The 16,552-nt window shown below is 38.3% G+C and overlaps 1 protein-coding gene across 1 annotated transcript in view; it reads right to left on the bottom strand.

Moving 5' to 3' along the window:
• LOC149207242 (uncharacterized) overlaps nt 1–13,361 on the bottom strand; it is a 52,569-nt gene extending 39,208 nt beyond the window's left edge. The window contains exon 1 of the mRNA XM_089395671.1: nt 12,424–13,361. Coding sequence (XP_089251797.1) covers nt 12,424–12,725 — 302 coding nt within the window. The 5' untranslated portion in view covers nt 12,726–13,361. The remainder of the gene's footprint in view (nt 1–12,423) is intronic.
• Between the last annotated feature and the right edge of the window lie 3,191 nt (nt 13,362–16,552).

The raw sequence follows: 16,552 nt of genomic DNA on the forward strand, positions 1-16,552 counted from the left end.
ATTTTCCCAACATGTTATCCATCTGCTCATACACCTCCCTAATCACACGTGCATCTGTATCTACAAAATGAATCATGTTATAAATGGGCTTGGTGTATTGCAAAACATCCCTCACACTTGCCCAAAACTGACCATCAAGAGTAGTGTCCTCCACCTCTTCAAAATCTTCCCTGTCAATTGTGGTTGCACCCTTGTCCTTTAATACCTACTAATGTGGACTTGATACCATGCTAGCCAATGACTCTCTTGTTGGGTGTGGAGCCTGATTATCTTCTATATTCAAAGGTATTGCCACATTGGACCCCAGTTCGAAATGGGGCCGCCCGTAAAATATTCGCTGTAGGGGGGGGGCGGTAGAACTTATGTTTAGTTTAGGGTTTTTTTCCCTAGAAGGCAACCCCTCTCTTTGTATGAGGGCATTGTATTTGAGGCTGTGTGATAGATGTGTATTCTGTGAGCGGGAAAAAGAGAGGTGAGACTGTGAGAGAAAACAATGGATATTACAGCAGATCTGTTGTAGGTTGTGTCTCTTCATTTTGCTGGATAATAGAAAGGAAGGACTGGTTGTTCGGGGTGGATGTAACCCAAACTGGGTGAACCATGTATATCTGTGTCTCTCTTGTTTTATGCATTTTTTGTGTTTATATTTCTGCAATATTTTATGTGTTCCATTGCTCCATAATATATAATTTATAACATCTCTTACCTTCAAGAGACACTTGAAGGTAAGGTAATAGCTAGCAAATCTAGTCTTTGTAAGCTTCAATAGCTCCAACCTTTAGTGTTGCGAAAAAGGCCATGGGTATTGCTATGAATGGTAATATTTTTTATCATTTTCTTGGCTCTCTTGTACAATTCACCAATCCATCTGCATTGAGGTTTGTTCATCTTAGTAATGTCGTGCATCAAAAGGTTCATTGTGTGAACCAAACACCCAAACCAAAATATGTTCGGGTATTTATCCTCAATGATTGCTCTCGCTACCTTACAATTAGAAGCATTATCAGTGACGACTTGGATGACACTGTATGGTCCAATACTTTCAATTGTTTGAATTAATGGTTGTGCAATGTTGATGGCGGTCTTGAACTTTTCTAAAAAATCATGTGATGAAAGGAAGACTACACCAATGGCAGACACACCATGAACATTTATCAATGGCTTGCCTTTTACGTTTGTCCATCCATCAAATACAATGGATACCCCATATTCATTCCAAATTTCCAAGCATTTGTGAATTTACCCAAAGCATTTGTTATTTTGGATTTTTCATGATTAAGTCCCACAAATCTAGCTTTGCCATACCCAGGGCTCTTGTATCCTTTAGGGACATCATTGATAGCAAAAACCATTTCATGCCAATAATGTGAGAGAAGAACATTGAATGGTATCCCAAATGCAAAGAGAAACTAAAAAAAAATTGCATGTGTCATTCCTACACCCTTGATCAAGGAATTCCAATATGGTCCTACACCTTAAAGAGATGTTTTGCCTGTGGCTCCATATCCACTACCATGGGTGGATATTGATGGAGTTCTTGCTCTATGTGGGCTAGTGGTGACATGTTCAACTTCACCCTTTAATCTTTTAGATTCATATTGGGCTTCCTCCTCTTCCCTTATCTATTTGGCCCTTTGTTGTATTGACACACTTACACAGGTTTTGATTCCTATTTGGCCTAGTTCCATCCCATGCGATTTTCCCACAGAGATGCTTTCAGGCACGGGTATATGAACTTGTGTAAGTGATTTTACAATGGGGGCATGTAAATTTAGTGATTCCACCCCCTTTCTCTCCTGAAAGCCTAGTAACATATTTCCACAAGGGGGTTTGGTCTACCTTGGTTTTCTTTCCATCATCATCTCCACTCTCATTATCCTCCTCCTCCTCTTCCTCTTAGTACTCTTCTACCAGGTTTCCTAATCCAACACTACCCACTTCTTCATCATCTTCTTCACTACTTCTTTTGTTGCTCCCCACCACCATCATCATAACAAAAAAAGGAACCAACAAGAGAAGGTTAAGCCATATATCCATCATGTTTGGTGAAGTTTACATTTCTTGTCTACAATAAAATGGAGGAATGGAAATTGGGAAAGAGTAGGAGAAGAGAACATCTCTCATTCAACATATAAAAAACACAAATACTACATAGAAAAAAAAGATGGGATTAGACCCTACCCCTTTGGCTCTCCAATCGTGGTGCCTTCAATCTCCCAAGCTCTCTCAAATGGCAACCTTCAATCTCCCTTGCAAGCTCAAACCCCCTCAATCTTCCTTTCTCTCAAGCTCCTCAACTCAAGCTCCTCAATCCCTCTCAATCTCTCTCAATCTCATGAACATGATACATTGTGGGAGGGGAGGCCTTTTATTCTTTTATTCTTGTTCTGCACATAAACAACAGTATTAGATACCTCTTCCCAAAGAAACATAAGCAACTCTTGGTCATGTATCATTGCCTTGGCAGAACCAATGATGCACTAATTCTTTCTCTCTGCAACCACATTCTGTTGAGGGTTGTACGAGAATGTCATCTCCCTCTTAATCCATGCCTCCTTGCAGAAATCCTTTAAGTCATTCGCGGTCCCTATATTGATTGCATTGACATCGATCCACATACATCTAAGTGAATAAGATCCACAATCCTCTTGAGCCTACTCACACTGCTTGGAAAAACAATCTTTGCATTCTAGCCAAGTGCACACGCTCTACACATACTTTGTTGTTCAATATTGAACTTCGGGGGACCAGTGCCAATCTCCTTGAAATGGGCAATGCCCTATAGTGTAAGTGTCCCATCCTCCTAGACCATAGCTCACACAAGTTGTCACTATCATGTACCAACGCCTAAACAGGTTTCCCTATCAACCTCTATAAGTTGCTCTCTCTAACCTTGATAAGCATTGTTGTGTTTATGCTAGACTCCTTTGGACCAATGAGCACCTACCCATTTCTAAACATAACCACATGTCCTTTGTTCTCGATCACTAAGACTAATTGAAAGTTCTTCAATCCTGGTGTAAACATCACATCCTTGGCTTCCAACATCCCTCCTGACTCTAGTTGGAACTTAATGGCTTCAAACCCTTTAGTACATACCTTGCATCATTACCAAGCTCCACACGTAAATTTGAGTCTTTCTTTGTTGGACTGCTAAATAGCTCTCGTGCCTCTATCTTATGACATGATGCACCACTACCCAAGTAACAAGCCCACCACTATCCCAAGTTACAACCACTTCTAGTAATGGTACTAGTAGATAGACAAATGACAAGTCGTTGAACTTCGTTGCGAAGTCATCAAGCTGAACTTTTGTTGATGTTGTTGTCTCTCGAGAATTCCCCTTCTCCTTCTTCTCTAGATATTGTGATGCATAGTTCCCATTTTTGTGTCAAATGAAGCACTTGAGCTTGCTCTAGTCCTTCTTCCCTAACTGAGAGGTTCCCCCCTCACTGCCACTTTCTCCCCACTAGTTACAAGTTGATCCCATGTCAGGGTGATCCTCATAAAATAACTAGTAACATTATATCACACCTTTCAATCTACATGGATCTACGCTGGTTTCTCAAGATCATCTTCTTGTTCATGTTGTCACTCTGGAACAGGTCCACTAGAGTTATGAACATCTCGTAGGTTGTATTCCACTCATTATTACCCCATTCATCATTTCTCACACCTGGGTCCACATTCCTCCACTGGGTCCACATAGGGTTGGGTCATGGCCTGGAATGAAGCCCAGAGATTGATGCAACTAAAAAGTAAGATAAAAGCATATTTGGCCCCATTCAACAGGAAAATGTACCACAAAATGCAAAAAATGGTCGGGACAAACACATTTAGCACGTGGGCAAAAGCCTCCTGGCCATCACCCTGGTTCCTACAGGTTCTATGAACCTCCTTCATCGTATAGGAACCCATGATTATCCCAACCCCTGGTGGACAATGAACCGCCCTACATTTAAATGGTGTATCCCCTACTATATCTTATACATCATGCTCTTACCCCTTGAGCCCTGAGCAGTTAATCAAAGAAAATCATAAAAAGGCAAAAGGAATATAACAAAGGGTGGAAAAATCAAGGTTGGGGCACCTCATGTACCACGATTGCTCCCTCCAATACATTATAAACCCAAGTGTGGGCTTCTCTTATTAGCTAGCCTTGTACCCCCAACATGTGACCCAAGGCTACCCCTTCTCATCCCTACTTCATTCACCCATCTGTCACATGCCACCACCTTTTGAAGGATGTACCTTGAATATATTACCCCCTTTAGAAGTAGAAACCACCTAATAGGATTCTTGGTTAACCCCATTTGGAGTTTAGGAGACATTGGCACATCCCGTAACCCATTATGGAAGGGCATGCCATTATGAAGTCCCCACCTGTGGTCCATGATTGGTAAGCTCATTTCCTTGAATTCTCTAATGACTTGTTGTACTGAAAGGCTAGGGGGCGCATTAGATCTTATGCAAGATTGCAGATGATCTCCATCTTGGGTTTTGTCTCCCTATACAAGGTTTTAATCCTCCAAAGGGTTACATTGGCACATGTAGGGTATGTGTTGAGAGCCATGGGCCTCCACAACAGCAAATAGGACTCCATGGATCCCCACAGCCATTCAGAGATTGCTTGTGGTTCATTTATTGGACGCGGAAGATACACCTTATCCATCATGCCCAACTGGCCCCAGATTTGCACCATACACTTGGCAAATGATCCAAGACTTCATGATGATGTGCATCACCTACACCATCATCTTAGCCCTTGCAGGTGATCTACAGGCATCTTCGATTTGTTTGGAGACCCATGAGGACACTTGTGTGCCCCCACATGTCATTTGGAACACAACAGGTTATTCCCCTTGTCCGCTGCTTTTGAGGGTCCTACTCTTCATTATGGCACCCATGGACCTCATTAGGCCTCTTAGAGGGCCCTACGACATGCATAGATTATTATTTAATCTCTTGAGAGGCTTATTCCTTCATTTATGAGCTAGTTTAGTGGGCTTGTCACCAAAAGTTGGATTATTAAAACAATATTTTATTTTGGGGGCTTATGTAGGCCAAGGAGGCTAATTTGAACTCCTCATTAGTGTAAAAAAACAAGTGAGATGAGTTCATTATCTCATCATTATTTTGGATTGGATCTTTTCTCTCTCTTGAGAATTTCGCACTTTTTCTCGAGGGTGAATTAGAGCTTTATGGATGAATTTTGATGTCTGGATATTGGTCTATCTTATCTTGGAGCTTCTCTTTTGTCAATTGTGGATGGTTGGATATATTTTGTTACATGTAAGTACATGCTTTTAATGTTATTTTTGTTTTACTTTGTCACATACATTGAACTGGGATTTTCGCTATTGTTAGGGCTAATTGTTGCTTGCATTTACTGCTTTAAATTGTGGAATTTTGTCTCTATTATAGCATCTCTCAACGTATTGGCCATGTAATGTGAACGAAACCTCCTAGGGATAATTCTATCAACGACATGACCTTGATAAGCCATCTCCATTTCCATACCTTATCCAAGTTAGGCAAAATCATTGATTGCCATACTCTTCTCCCCTACCCTAGACTAAGTCCACTTGGTCTCGTGTGGTCTCATTCCTTTGAAAAGACAATTCTTCAAGAACCATCCGACATACCAATTTGAATAAGGCTTTTAGGGATTGGAAAATTCCTCCACAAGTCATATCCCATAAACCTAACCCTTAAATCCTCCCTTCCTTTCCCTAGAAGACATTGTACCTTGCAAGCAAGCTCTATCTTTCTAACTCTTTCGGGAAAGGGATTATTTGGGTCACTCCACATCCTTTCATTGAATTATCCTTCATCAGTGACTCCATAATATACAGGGTCTCCTCCCATTGGTGAAAGTATGTAAATAAAAGGGAGCCTTAGCTGAGATGGCAGTGGGTTAAGTCTTCATTTGTTGCCCTTGGCCTAGCATTTGCCCTTTAGGGGTCCCCCTTAGGTCCCCTGCTAGTTTGAGCAGTAACAGACCACAAGCTTGGAAACTTTGATTTGAATCAAATTTGTTTATTGGGCTCATCTATTGAATATTGTTTGGTTGGTTTTGTTGGATAGTCTTGTGATTGGTGAAGTGGAAAATTGTACTCCCTCTTTGTTGAACATTTTATGACAATCTAATTAGAAGAAGAATTTGAAAGGGTTTTCCACCTTGTGGGGTTTTCGCCCAATCTTTGACCAAAATCCTTGTGTCTCTTATTGCTCTTGATTATATTCTACAACTATGGGATGAACCTCCTTGAATAGAATTTCATTCCTGACCTTTCTAAAGTGACTTTCTAAAAATAGAAAGTCGTGTCTATCTTTGCAACCATGACTTTCCAAAAAATAGTAAATCACCTTCCATCAATTCGTAATCATATATACATGATGGAAATTCACTTAACTTGTCCTTAATCAATCTCAGTTGTTTAATTTTTAATCATCAATATTATTATTATTACTACTATTATCCTCTTTATGTTATTATTATATTATTATTAAAAAAATTCAAGTCTCTCAATCATGAGACTCGATCATGTCATGACTCATATGTAGCTTCCCTCAATTAATGCATATGTTTCTCTCTCTCTCGCTTAATGGATTCATTCTTCTCTCTTTAATGCTCTTACGCACCTCTTACACTCTCTTACACACTTTAATGAATCGTCATAAAAGGATTCCTCTTACACCTCTTTAATGCATAAGTTACACTCCTCTCCTTGATGGCATAAGTTACACTCCTATTTTGGCATATGTCACTCCTCCTCAAGGCATAGGAGTTACTCCCTCATGAATTCGACCTGCTTGCTCTTCCTATATATTTGTGTCTCTCGTCCTCACTTGACACACTTACGTGTGCTTGTGAAAGGAGAATTTGAACTTGAGAAAGAGAGAGTTTGAGAGTCTAGGGGAAGATTGAGAGAGAGAGAGAGAGATACTTGAAGAGCAAGAGCAGATTTTGGAGAGCCAAAGTGATTCAATGTTTGGATCAACCACTGCTATCAGAGATCTTCATATTTGGGTGAACTTCTTCATTCTCTCATTGTACTTTGTATCTTTGTTGAACAATTGATTTCTAATAGAAGAGAAATATGGTTGGGTTTTCCCCTTGTGGGTTTTGCCCTGGTCATTGACCTAACTTCTTTGTGTTTCATTGAGTTCTTGGTTATCTTCCATTGTGCATATGGTTTATATAGTTTATGTTCTATCTACAATTACTTAACTTTTTTTGCAGCATAAAGAGGTTCTGGATTTAAGTGATTGTAACAGCATAGAACATCAAAATTTCAACAAATTATTCCCAATAATTCGACAGAGCTCAACCAAAACAAAGCAAAGCAGAGCAATCACTGCTAAGTCAATCCACAAACAAACATTCCTGCCCATAATATCCAGCAATTTCTATCAGCCTCAACAGAATCAGTGCTAGTTTCCTTGCTGCCAGTCACTGCTAGGACAGAAATCAGGGCAACTAGAGTCCTTGTTTGCTGCATCTACAATAGGGATTGGGTATGCACCCAAAATCTCTCCATAAATGACTGAAGCTCAATTACCCCAAAAAGAAGGTACCATGAAAGTACAAAATGGCAAAATGTAAGGAATGTGAAGAGGATTAATATAGGGAGAGTATACAAAATGAGCAAAGATGATGTAGAGAATGTAAGGAGTACTTCCTTTCCTCAAACAGTTGTTTATTGGCATGTTGGGCTCAAAATGAATATTACAGAAGATCCCTTCCAGTTGTCACACATAGCACCCACCCCTCCCCCCCAATTTTCTTTCTTAGGGCATTGGTTAGCTTTTATTTATTAGTATGCATGCGTAGCTTTCCCCTTTTATTTAAGCTTTATATCATATGCCCTTTCTGCGTTTCATCCAATAATCAACATGGTGTACAACATATTATCTCCATTATAAAAGTGACATCAACAACATATCAAGAATATGAATAAGCAACACTATGTTTGAACTCTGCACTGGTATACTTCCTAGAAAGATAAAAACAAATTTAAATTTAGGACTGAGCACATTAGGTTGTAAGGCTTAAGAATACACCACAAAGGGGAAACTGAAGTTGCAACAATGCAAATGAGCAATATAATAGTGCACTATGCAACTAAAGGTTAAAAGTGTTACAAAAGATAAAGTGCCACAGTCCAGAAGGCTAACATTAAGATAGGAAATATGAGGTCATTGTATCATTGTAAGTTTCCTATATCAGTTATTTTTCTATTCTTAGTGATTCTACTAAGTGCGCCTTTTGTTATATAATAGGCTATTTCGGCGATATATATAATAATAAGCCCATATTGTTGTTGGATTCCATAAATCTGAGATTATGAACTCAGCATTTATATATGTGGTTTTTGTAAAAATATAAAAAGATTGAATTTTGGAAGATCAAAACTTACCACATATAACAGCAACAGTTTCCCAACAAAGGAAATCCAAATTAAAATTCTCAACAAAGACCAACCTCTCCAAAATAGGCAAGTTATAAAGAGGAGTCATTTCACATGTAATACTAAGAATATACTGGAATTGGTGAAAATCAAACTAACCAGATACAAAACCGGATCACCAATCACTAAAGATTTAACTGACATATAAGTCCAAAAATGGAGGAAAAGTCATTCAAAGCATTGTATTTGAAATTTATGTCCAAAAATAGGAAAACCATTATGAAGTATGCATTAGCAAAGATCTGAGAATCTACGAGGACCAATGACAACATGGTGTGTTGAAAAAGGAGGCATCTCTGGAATTCAAAAGCAAGAAAAAGACCATCGACGTCAGATCAACCCAGCATTATGCAAGGTTCAAAAGAAATTCAGGAAAGGAGGCAAGCACTGACCAGAAATTTCATCCTTCTAATTGATAGGATTCCCAATTTCATAGATGCCACTCTTTGTCCAGTGATATTAGAAATTTCTATAATGTTGCAGCTTAGCCTCTAGGAAACACTGATTGGGATATCATCCTTCTAATTGACAGCATTCCTGATTTTACGGAGGCTACACTTATCAGGGAGCATCAGTAATTTCAATAATGTTGCAGCTTGGCCTCTAGGAAATGCTGGGATGAGTTCATCAATCTTCATGAACTTTCTTTTTAAAAGTTCTAGAAGTTTAACCATAGTTTGTTTTGCCGGACTTTGGAAAAAGAAATTAGCGCAAATGTTGTTAACATTGTTTACCTAAATGTCTATCCTTAACAATCATTAAAGTGAAGCCACATTGTATGGTTTCTTACGCATGTATAGTATGTACAGAGCCCAGACATCATTTTGATTATGCAGCAAACTGTTCAAATGAGATAAGAAATGTAATTATTGTGAAGGAGAGGCGTCTAAAAAGAATAATAGTATGCTTAGGGTTTTAGCCATGATGCTTTGCCTTTTTGACAAAATCTATATCATCATAACACCACTGACAGAACCTTCATCCGTAATAGCCACGTATTTAGAATATAACTTTTGATTTTCAACGTGACCCACCGAAAGAAACAGAAAAAATAAATTAAAATAAAATAAAGGACAATGGCAATAAAATAATAACCTAGCAGCATAGTTACAACTTATTGTTGTATCTGGGATAAAGATATGGAATTGCTGACAAATTACAGAATCATGATACAGTAGTATATGGTTGTATAGAATGTACAGAGCCCAGACACCATTTTGATTATCCAGCAAACTCTTCAAATGAGATAAGAAATGTAATTCTTGTAAAGGAGAGGGGTCTAAAAAGAATAATAGTATGCTCAGGGTTTTTTAGCCATGAATCATGATGCCTTGCCTTTTTGACAAAACCTATATCATAATAACACCACTGACAGAACCTTCATCCGCAATATCCATGCATTTACAATATAACTTTTGATCTAGCAGCATAGTTACTACTTATGGTATCTGGGAAGATAAAGAAATGCTGACAAACTACAGATACATTAGTATATGGTTGTATATACAGAAAATACATGTAAAGCATTGTTGATCATATATCTATATGCTATCAGATGCATGACACAGCAAAAAAAGGCCCCATATCATACATCTGAAAACAAACTAAAAACATTAAGAATTTAATGTGAATTTATAAGTTACAAATGCCATTTCACCTCATGTTTAAGTCCTGAATTTTGCCTCCCGTTCAATTCCTGAATTTCACCTTCCATTAACTTATCAGATTCTAAACAGTTGCCTGTGCCTGGCAGGCAAGCATAATGCATTTTTCTGTCTCGAAAAATCTATTTCGCCTCCCACCAGCAAGGGAAGCAATCCTGGCAGAATTTTAAAGCTGTGAAAGTAGTCGCTAAGCACTTGCAGATGAACAAACTCGAAACCAGGTGATTCAGCCAACCGCCAATATTCAGACAAAAATTATCGTCTGCTATTATCAAGATTCAAGGCACAAAAACTTCATATTATGCAACAGTTTGATGAATGCCTTATGGTTCATTTGCTAAAAAACTGTTATTAGACGAAGCAGAAGAGGATGCTTTACCTTAACCTGGTAACATAATATTCCATAAGCATTTCTCATATTTTTCAGAATACTGACATTCCATCCCAAGTGTTTCTCAAATTCAATGATGGCTTGCAATCACCATTTTGCTCAGCTTTCAGAGTTGTCAATACAACAAATTCTGCTAATAATCTTGTGTGTGTAAGCAATTCTGCTTATAGCTGTCCTTCAGATAAGCTGCTGCACTATAAGGGGCTTAGGCTAATATACTCGTATTGATATTGCTTTAAATTTTCTAAAATTTAAAAACAAAAAAGCATTGTTTTTGTTATATGTGAGATCTATGCTACTGTAATTATCCATATTTGGTATTTTCAAATACAGATTTTTGTTGTAAAATACTGTATCAGTATCCATCATTGTATATGGCAACCATGCCTTGCAAACTTTCAAATAAAAGACTCGTTTAAGATTCAAAAAAAGTATCCAAAATGCAAGGTAATGATTCACCGAAATTATAAATTAAAGGCATTGCTAGGTAAGCATAATTCCGCATAAGTGGGAACAAGAACAAAATGCAAGGTCACGCTAAGCTATATATGTAAATAAATTACACTAACTACTTTTAAGGCCAGTTCAAACAAGTGGATAAATTAAGATACGCTGAATTGAACTTTATTAATCAATCTGTCTAGCAATCTATTAATCTGTCTACCACGAAAGTTAAAATCAACCAAAGCTGAGCAAGTTCTATAGATTTCAGTGTTCAAAGATATCTTGAGAAAAATGTACACTTGCTTTTATTGAATCAACCAAATATAAGTCATTTTGATTGATCTGAAATATCAGCATCTGCCAGTTGGCTGTTGGGCCCACTTCACACAGTCCGTGAATTAATATAAGATGCAATTGTTTTCATTTCATGCAGAGGATTTTCCAAGGAAGTAAAACACTAAATTCTTCTATGTTTTCAATATCTTAGAAGATTTTTGAAGTCAACATGTCCATTTTATTTAAGTAAGTTGCTTTAAAAAGCATGCCCCAAAATTGGGGCCTGCACTCTGCATAACACAGGTTTCCCTTCAGCTTAGGTGCCGGGTATAATGGGATATTTATTCAGCCAGTACTCCTGGGACTGACCGACCTCATTCCCTGTTAGCATGCCTTCAAGTGGGATCAACCACAGCAAGAATGGATACTTGGTGGGCAGCTTAAACTCACCAGTGAACTAGGACTCCGTGGGCACCTGTCATATTTTTAATTGATTCTGTGAGAATTGTTTTGTTTTAATTTACTCAAGAGACCTCGGGGAGAGTAAAATGTCCTTAGCTAGATTATGCTTTCACAAGTGACCTTCAAGATTTTGGAGTAAATAGGACTCGAGCTTGACGTAGAACGGAAATGTGAGAATTTACCGTCAATAAATTTTTATTTGTTTAGCGACAGTGACACTCTTGTAATAGCCGTTTACACGGCTGGGTAGAATCTAGATCCTATGCCCAGAGGGCGGTAGTGATTATCCAGGCAACGGCACTGTTAGAATCTTGTGTCTGCTACGAATGTTGTTATAATAAAATCAACTACTGCCTAGTGGTGCCTAAGACATATGTAAAGATCAGTATCACCTTGAGATTTAATGTAAATAATCAGCCACTCGTAACAAAATTTCAAATAAATCGGATATTTCAGTAAAATTTAGTTTCCTAAATGATCTAATTAACAAAATGCAATATGACGCCTCGCTTGTCGTAAATTCATAATGGGATTAGGCCCTTAGAGATCCAAAATGCAGCAAGACCAGCTCGACTAATATAAATTTATGTCCCAAACAATCATTCAGAGCAATAATTTAACAGCCTACGACTGCAGTATACTTTGACAGGATTTACCCGTAGAGATCCATAATTAAAACACGAAAGGGATGGGATTTAAAGCAAGTACAAACCCCATCAGATTTACGCGGAGATGAGCGCTTAACTCGGCAAAAAGCTCGTACATCTGGCCCAAATCGGCAGCATTACCATGCGAATACAAGACCGTCAATGACGCCAGAGGATTGCGCACATAGATCGCCACGATCTCCTGACCTCTCCTCGTCGGCAGCTTCAAGACATCCACATTCTCCCTTTGCGGAACGTCCGTCATTGTCAACCGCTTTGTGACTTCGTCCTGAGTTATCTTGTATGACGGGGGATTTGGCGGAAAAAACGCAAATTTGGCAGCCATGGAAGAGGTCACCGACCCCATTTTTGTCCAGCAAAACCTCCAAACCCTAAATCAAAACCCTAGAACCTCCTAAAAATCTCCGAAGCCCTGGGATTCAGCAAGGAGAGATTGCAGTCAATCTGTTCCCTCCATTGCTAAACCCATTTCCCTCTAACCTGGCCCTCTCCTATGCGCGAAACAATGGGTCCCGATCTACTCCGATCCGATTGAGCCAAATACGTGGAGAACCAGCGATCAAAACCTGCGCATAGTTTTCGAGAGATGAGTAAATGCGATTCTGGTGAAATATAATAGCAGTGGCAGAACTCCGGAAACCCTTTTTAACACTCGATCGTGCACAGAAGCCGTGCGCCGGATTTCTCCTGAATCCTAAGCAATCCTGCCACATGATAGGGATCACCCTGCCTCGAGTTCTGTGCGCTTTAGCTTGAGGTCACATGGGTGTGTCGATCACATAAAGGTGTGCGTCATCTTAAGCTGCTGGTCATATCGGGCGGCTGGTTCCTTGCGGCTTCCTCACGCGAATAATCTTTTGATATAGAAACTGTTACTGCGAAGATTTTGGTATGAAACCTGTTACTGTGGAATTTTGGCCTCAGATGCGGGGCAATTAGAAGTGACCAGCGCGCGTTCGATTCCTTGTGTTCACTCAGCACAACTGATTTAAATTTGTAGACTAGCTAATGCACCTTCGTCAAACGGCTCTTTCCTTTTACGTCGACTGACTCCTAAATTAGCGAGTACAGTCATGGCTAACTCATAGGAACAGCTGTGTGGATAAATTTAGCAACCATTTCGATTTGGGTAGGTAAATCCCACTTTAATATGGGAGTCTTTCAACTTGGTCAATGATGACGCTCAACTAGCTTTAACTACAACCCAATGAACATCAGGTCAACTGATGAGTACAAAATTTAATACATTAATATTTTATTTATGACGAGCCATTTATGTTACTATTGACTGAACTGGAATACATTTAATTTTTCCTTGTACATATGATAAATACAATAAATTATTTAGATTATCTTCGAGTTAAAGGAATAATTTTAATTTGTTTTCCCTGATGTAATTAAAAATTTAATTACATTAATTAAAAAAAATATTATTATTATTAATTAAAAATTTAATAATTTTATTTTAAAAAAAATTAACTGGAAATTTTGGTTTTCTACAATGTTGACCAGTTTAAACAACTAAAATTCTTATTAAAAAAATGCTTTCCAGCCGATTTCCACATTTCATAGTCATTCTTCAGAATAATTCATTCTTTTAATTTTGTAAACAGATTTCCACATTTCATAGTCATTCTTTAGAATAATTCATTTTTTTAATTTGGTTTATTTCATAAAAGTTAAACAAATTTCTATACTCCATTTTTTTTTTTTTATGGAAAATTGACTAGTTTGAAATGGGAAATTTATTTGTTTTTACTAATTTTATTTATTAAAATTTTACAGTGGAAATTCATTTGTTTTTATTAATTATATTTATTAAAATTTTAATTTTATTTTTTAACTCTATTTACAAGTGGAAATTCATTTGTTTTTATTAGTTATATTTATTAAAATTTTAATTTTATTTATATATTGAAATTTAATTTGAACCATTCTAAAATTTTAGAGATTAAAAATAAATATATTAATATAAAATAGGAGGTTAGATTTAAGGTTTTTGTGATATGTAATGTAAATTTCAGATTAATCACATATTTATGAGTGATTAATTATATATAGAATATTACCCAGATGCGGGTGATTTCAGAATTCATTAATGGAGATATTAATCCATGCCAGTTGTTGGCCAGCGCTAATCTCCAAGACCTCACCTGGTGCATGATGGTTCACCTCAGGTGCGAGCCGATCAGTCTGCAGGTTGATATTAATGCTCACATCTGCCGAGACAACGTAGGAGCTGGCTTTATCATGGAGTTTTCGGCTTTCAATTCCATTGCCTGTGACCCGTCTCATATTCGCTGCTTGCCTCCTGCTAGATTCCCCTGCAGGATTTCGTTCTCAGAGGTTCAGTGCTGATTCCTGGCTATTCTTCATTCTAGTTCTGGGAGGTCTGGCTCCCACTCTTTGTCCTGCTCTCTGAGCATTCCTCAAATTCCTGTTGTGCAGTTCAGCCCCCGGCATTCTCCTAGAAGTTTTTGCGCTTCTGTGTTCTCCCCTTGTCGCCTAACCATGGTTAGGGATAGAATGAGAAACCATCATGGCGGAAACAGGGGTGGTCATGTGCGGCCTCGATCAGCTCATTCTATGGATCAGCCTTCGCCCCATGTCTCTTCGCCTTCATCCCCATCGCCTTCTCCCCGTCCAGCCCTGCTAGAAATCCCTTCCCGCATAATGCTTTTCAGTCTACCCACTTCAAATTTCATATGAGCTTAAATAAGCCCATTATTACTGCTAATATTACCATAATTTTCGCCAAGGAAGAAGCTCTGGTTCGACCTCCAGAGAGCAATGTAGCAGAGCATACTCGGGGCACTCTCAGAAGTGCGACTAGCCTTGGTTCTGGACAGACTTCTGTATATGAAGGTAAGGTGGAGGGGCATGGCGTTTCGTTCGAGAAGGAGGTTAATCCTAGCGCTTGATGGCTTTCGCTACCAGCTCCAATGGCACCCATACTGAGTCGGTTCCTCCAGATGGCAATGGAGTGGGAGAGGTGGAATGTGATGGTGTTTTCTAGCATGACAATGCATGCCCTATCATCGAGGAGCCGCCGGACCAGGACATCCCTATGTGATGCCACTTGGTCTCCTTCCTGTCTGCTCAACATTCTCCTTTTGGTCGTGGGTAAGGTTTCGGTCTCTTCTGTTTTGTGGATGCTCAGGCTTTCTATCCACGGTCAAGCCAACTGGTTCCATGTCTTTGTGACTCAGAAGTTTAAGATTCTGTTCTGCTCAGGTGGTTCGGCAGTCTGGTTTTAAGTCTTTTTGGCTCAATATCTCATGATCTCCAGGCCGGTCTGTACAATTTTGCTAACTATAGGCTTGGTTTTTGTAATGTTTCAAAGAGTTTATCCTACTTCTGCTCAATGGCTTACCAATCTATGTCAGGCTTCTATGGTTGGTTTAAGCATCACTATAATGGTCTTTTCCCAAGTTTGGGATGGCCCAGTTCTCCTGAGAGCATTCATATGCTCATGTCTGAGGCCTCTGCCTCTTTGTAACTTTATTTTCATCTTCTCTTAATAGATTTAGTCTTTAGTTAAAAAATAAATAAATAAATAATTATATATAGAATATTTGAATAAAATAACTTTTTACCACTAATACCAGAATAATTGTTTTCTTTACCTATTAACTAATTCACCAACTGCTAATTTTTAACGGCTAAATCTGGGCAATAATACATCCTTACTATTTATTCCTTCTTATCGATAGATTTCCCACATTAATTGATTCGAAATGTAAACCAAATTTTAACTATATGATTAATCTGAAAGACTTACTTCTTCGAGGTTTGTGCGAGTCTCATGTTTGTGTAAATTTTCTTCCGGATCCATCGCATTCAATTTCTTTTTAGATCAACCTTTCGAACCAGCAAACGGTGGTTCATCTTCAAGACGTAAAAGAATTAATTGAAAGATTGGTCTTATTATTTTCTTCCGGATCCATCGCATTCAATTTCTTTTTAGATCGACGTCTCGAACCAGCAAATGGTGGTCCATCTTCAAGATGTGATGCTCCTGAAGATGAACCACCGTTTGCTGGTTCGAAACGTCGATCTAAAAAGAAATTGAATGCGATGGATCCGGAAGAAAATTTACACAAACTTACTTCTATTATAAAATAAAATATTACTTAAAATTTACATTTATTAATTTATTACTTTTTAATTATT

Source organism: Pinus tabuliformis, chromosome 1_2, assembly GCF_031772625.1.
Source record: "Pinus tabuliformis cultivar Carrire ecotype Pingquan chromosome 1_2, CPIR1, whole genome shotgun sequence".
Taxonomy (NCBI): Eukaryota; Viridiplantae; Streptophyta; class Pinopsida; order Pinales; family Pinaceae; genus Pinus; species Pinus tabuliformis.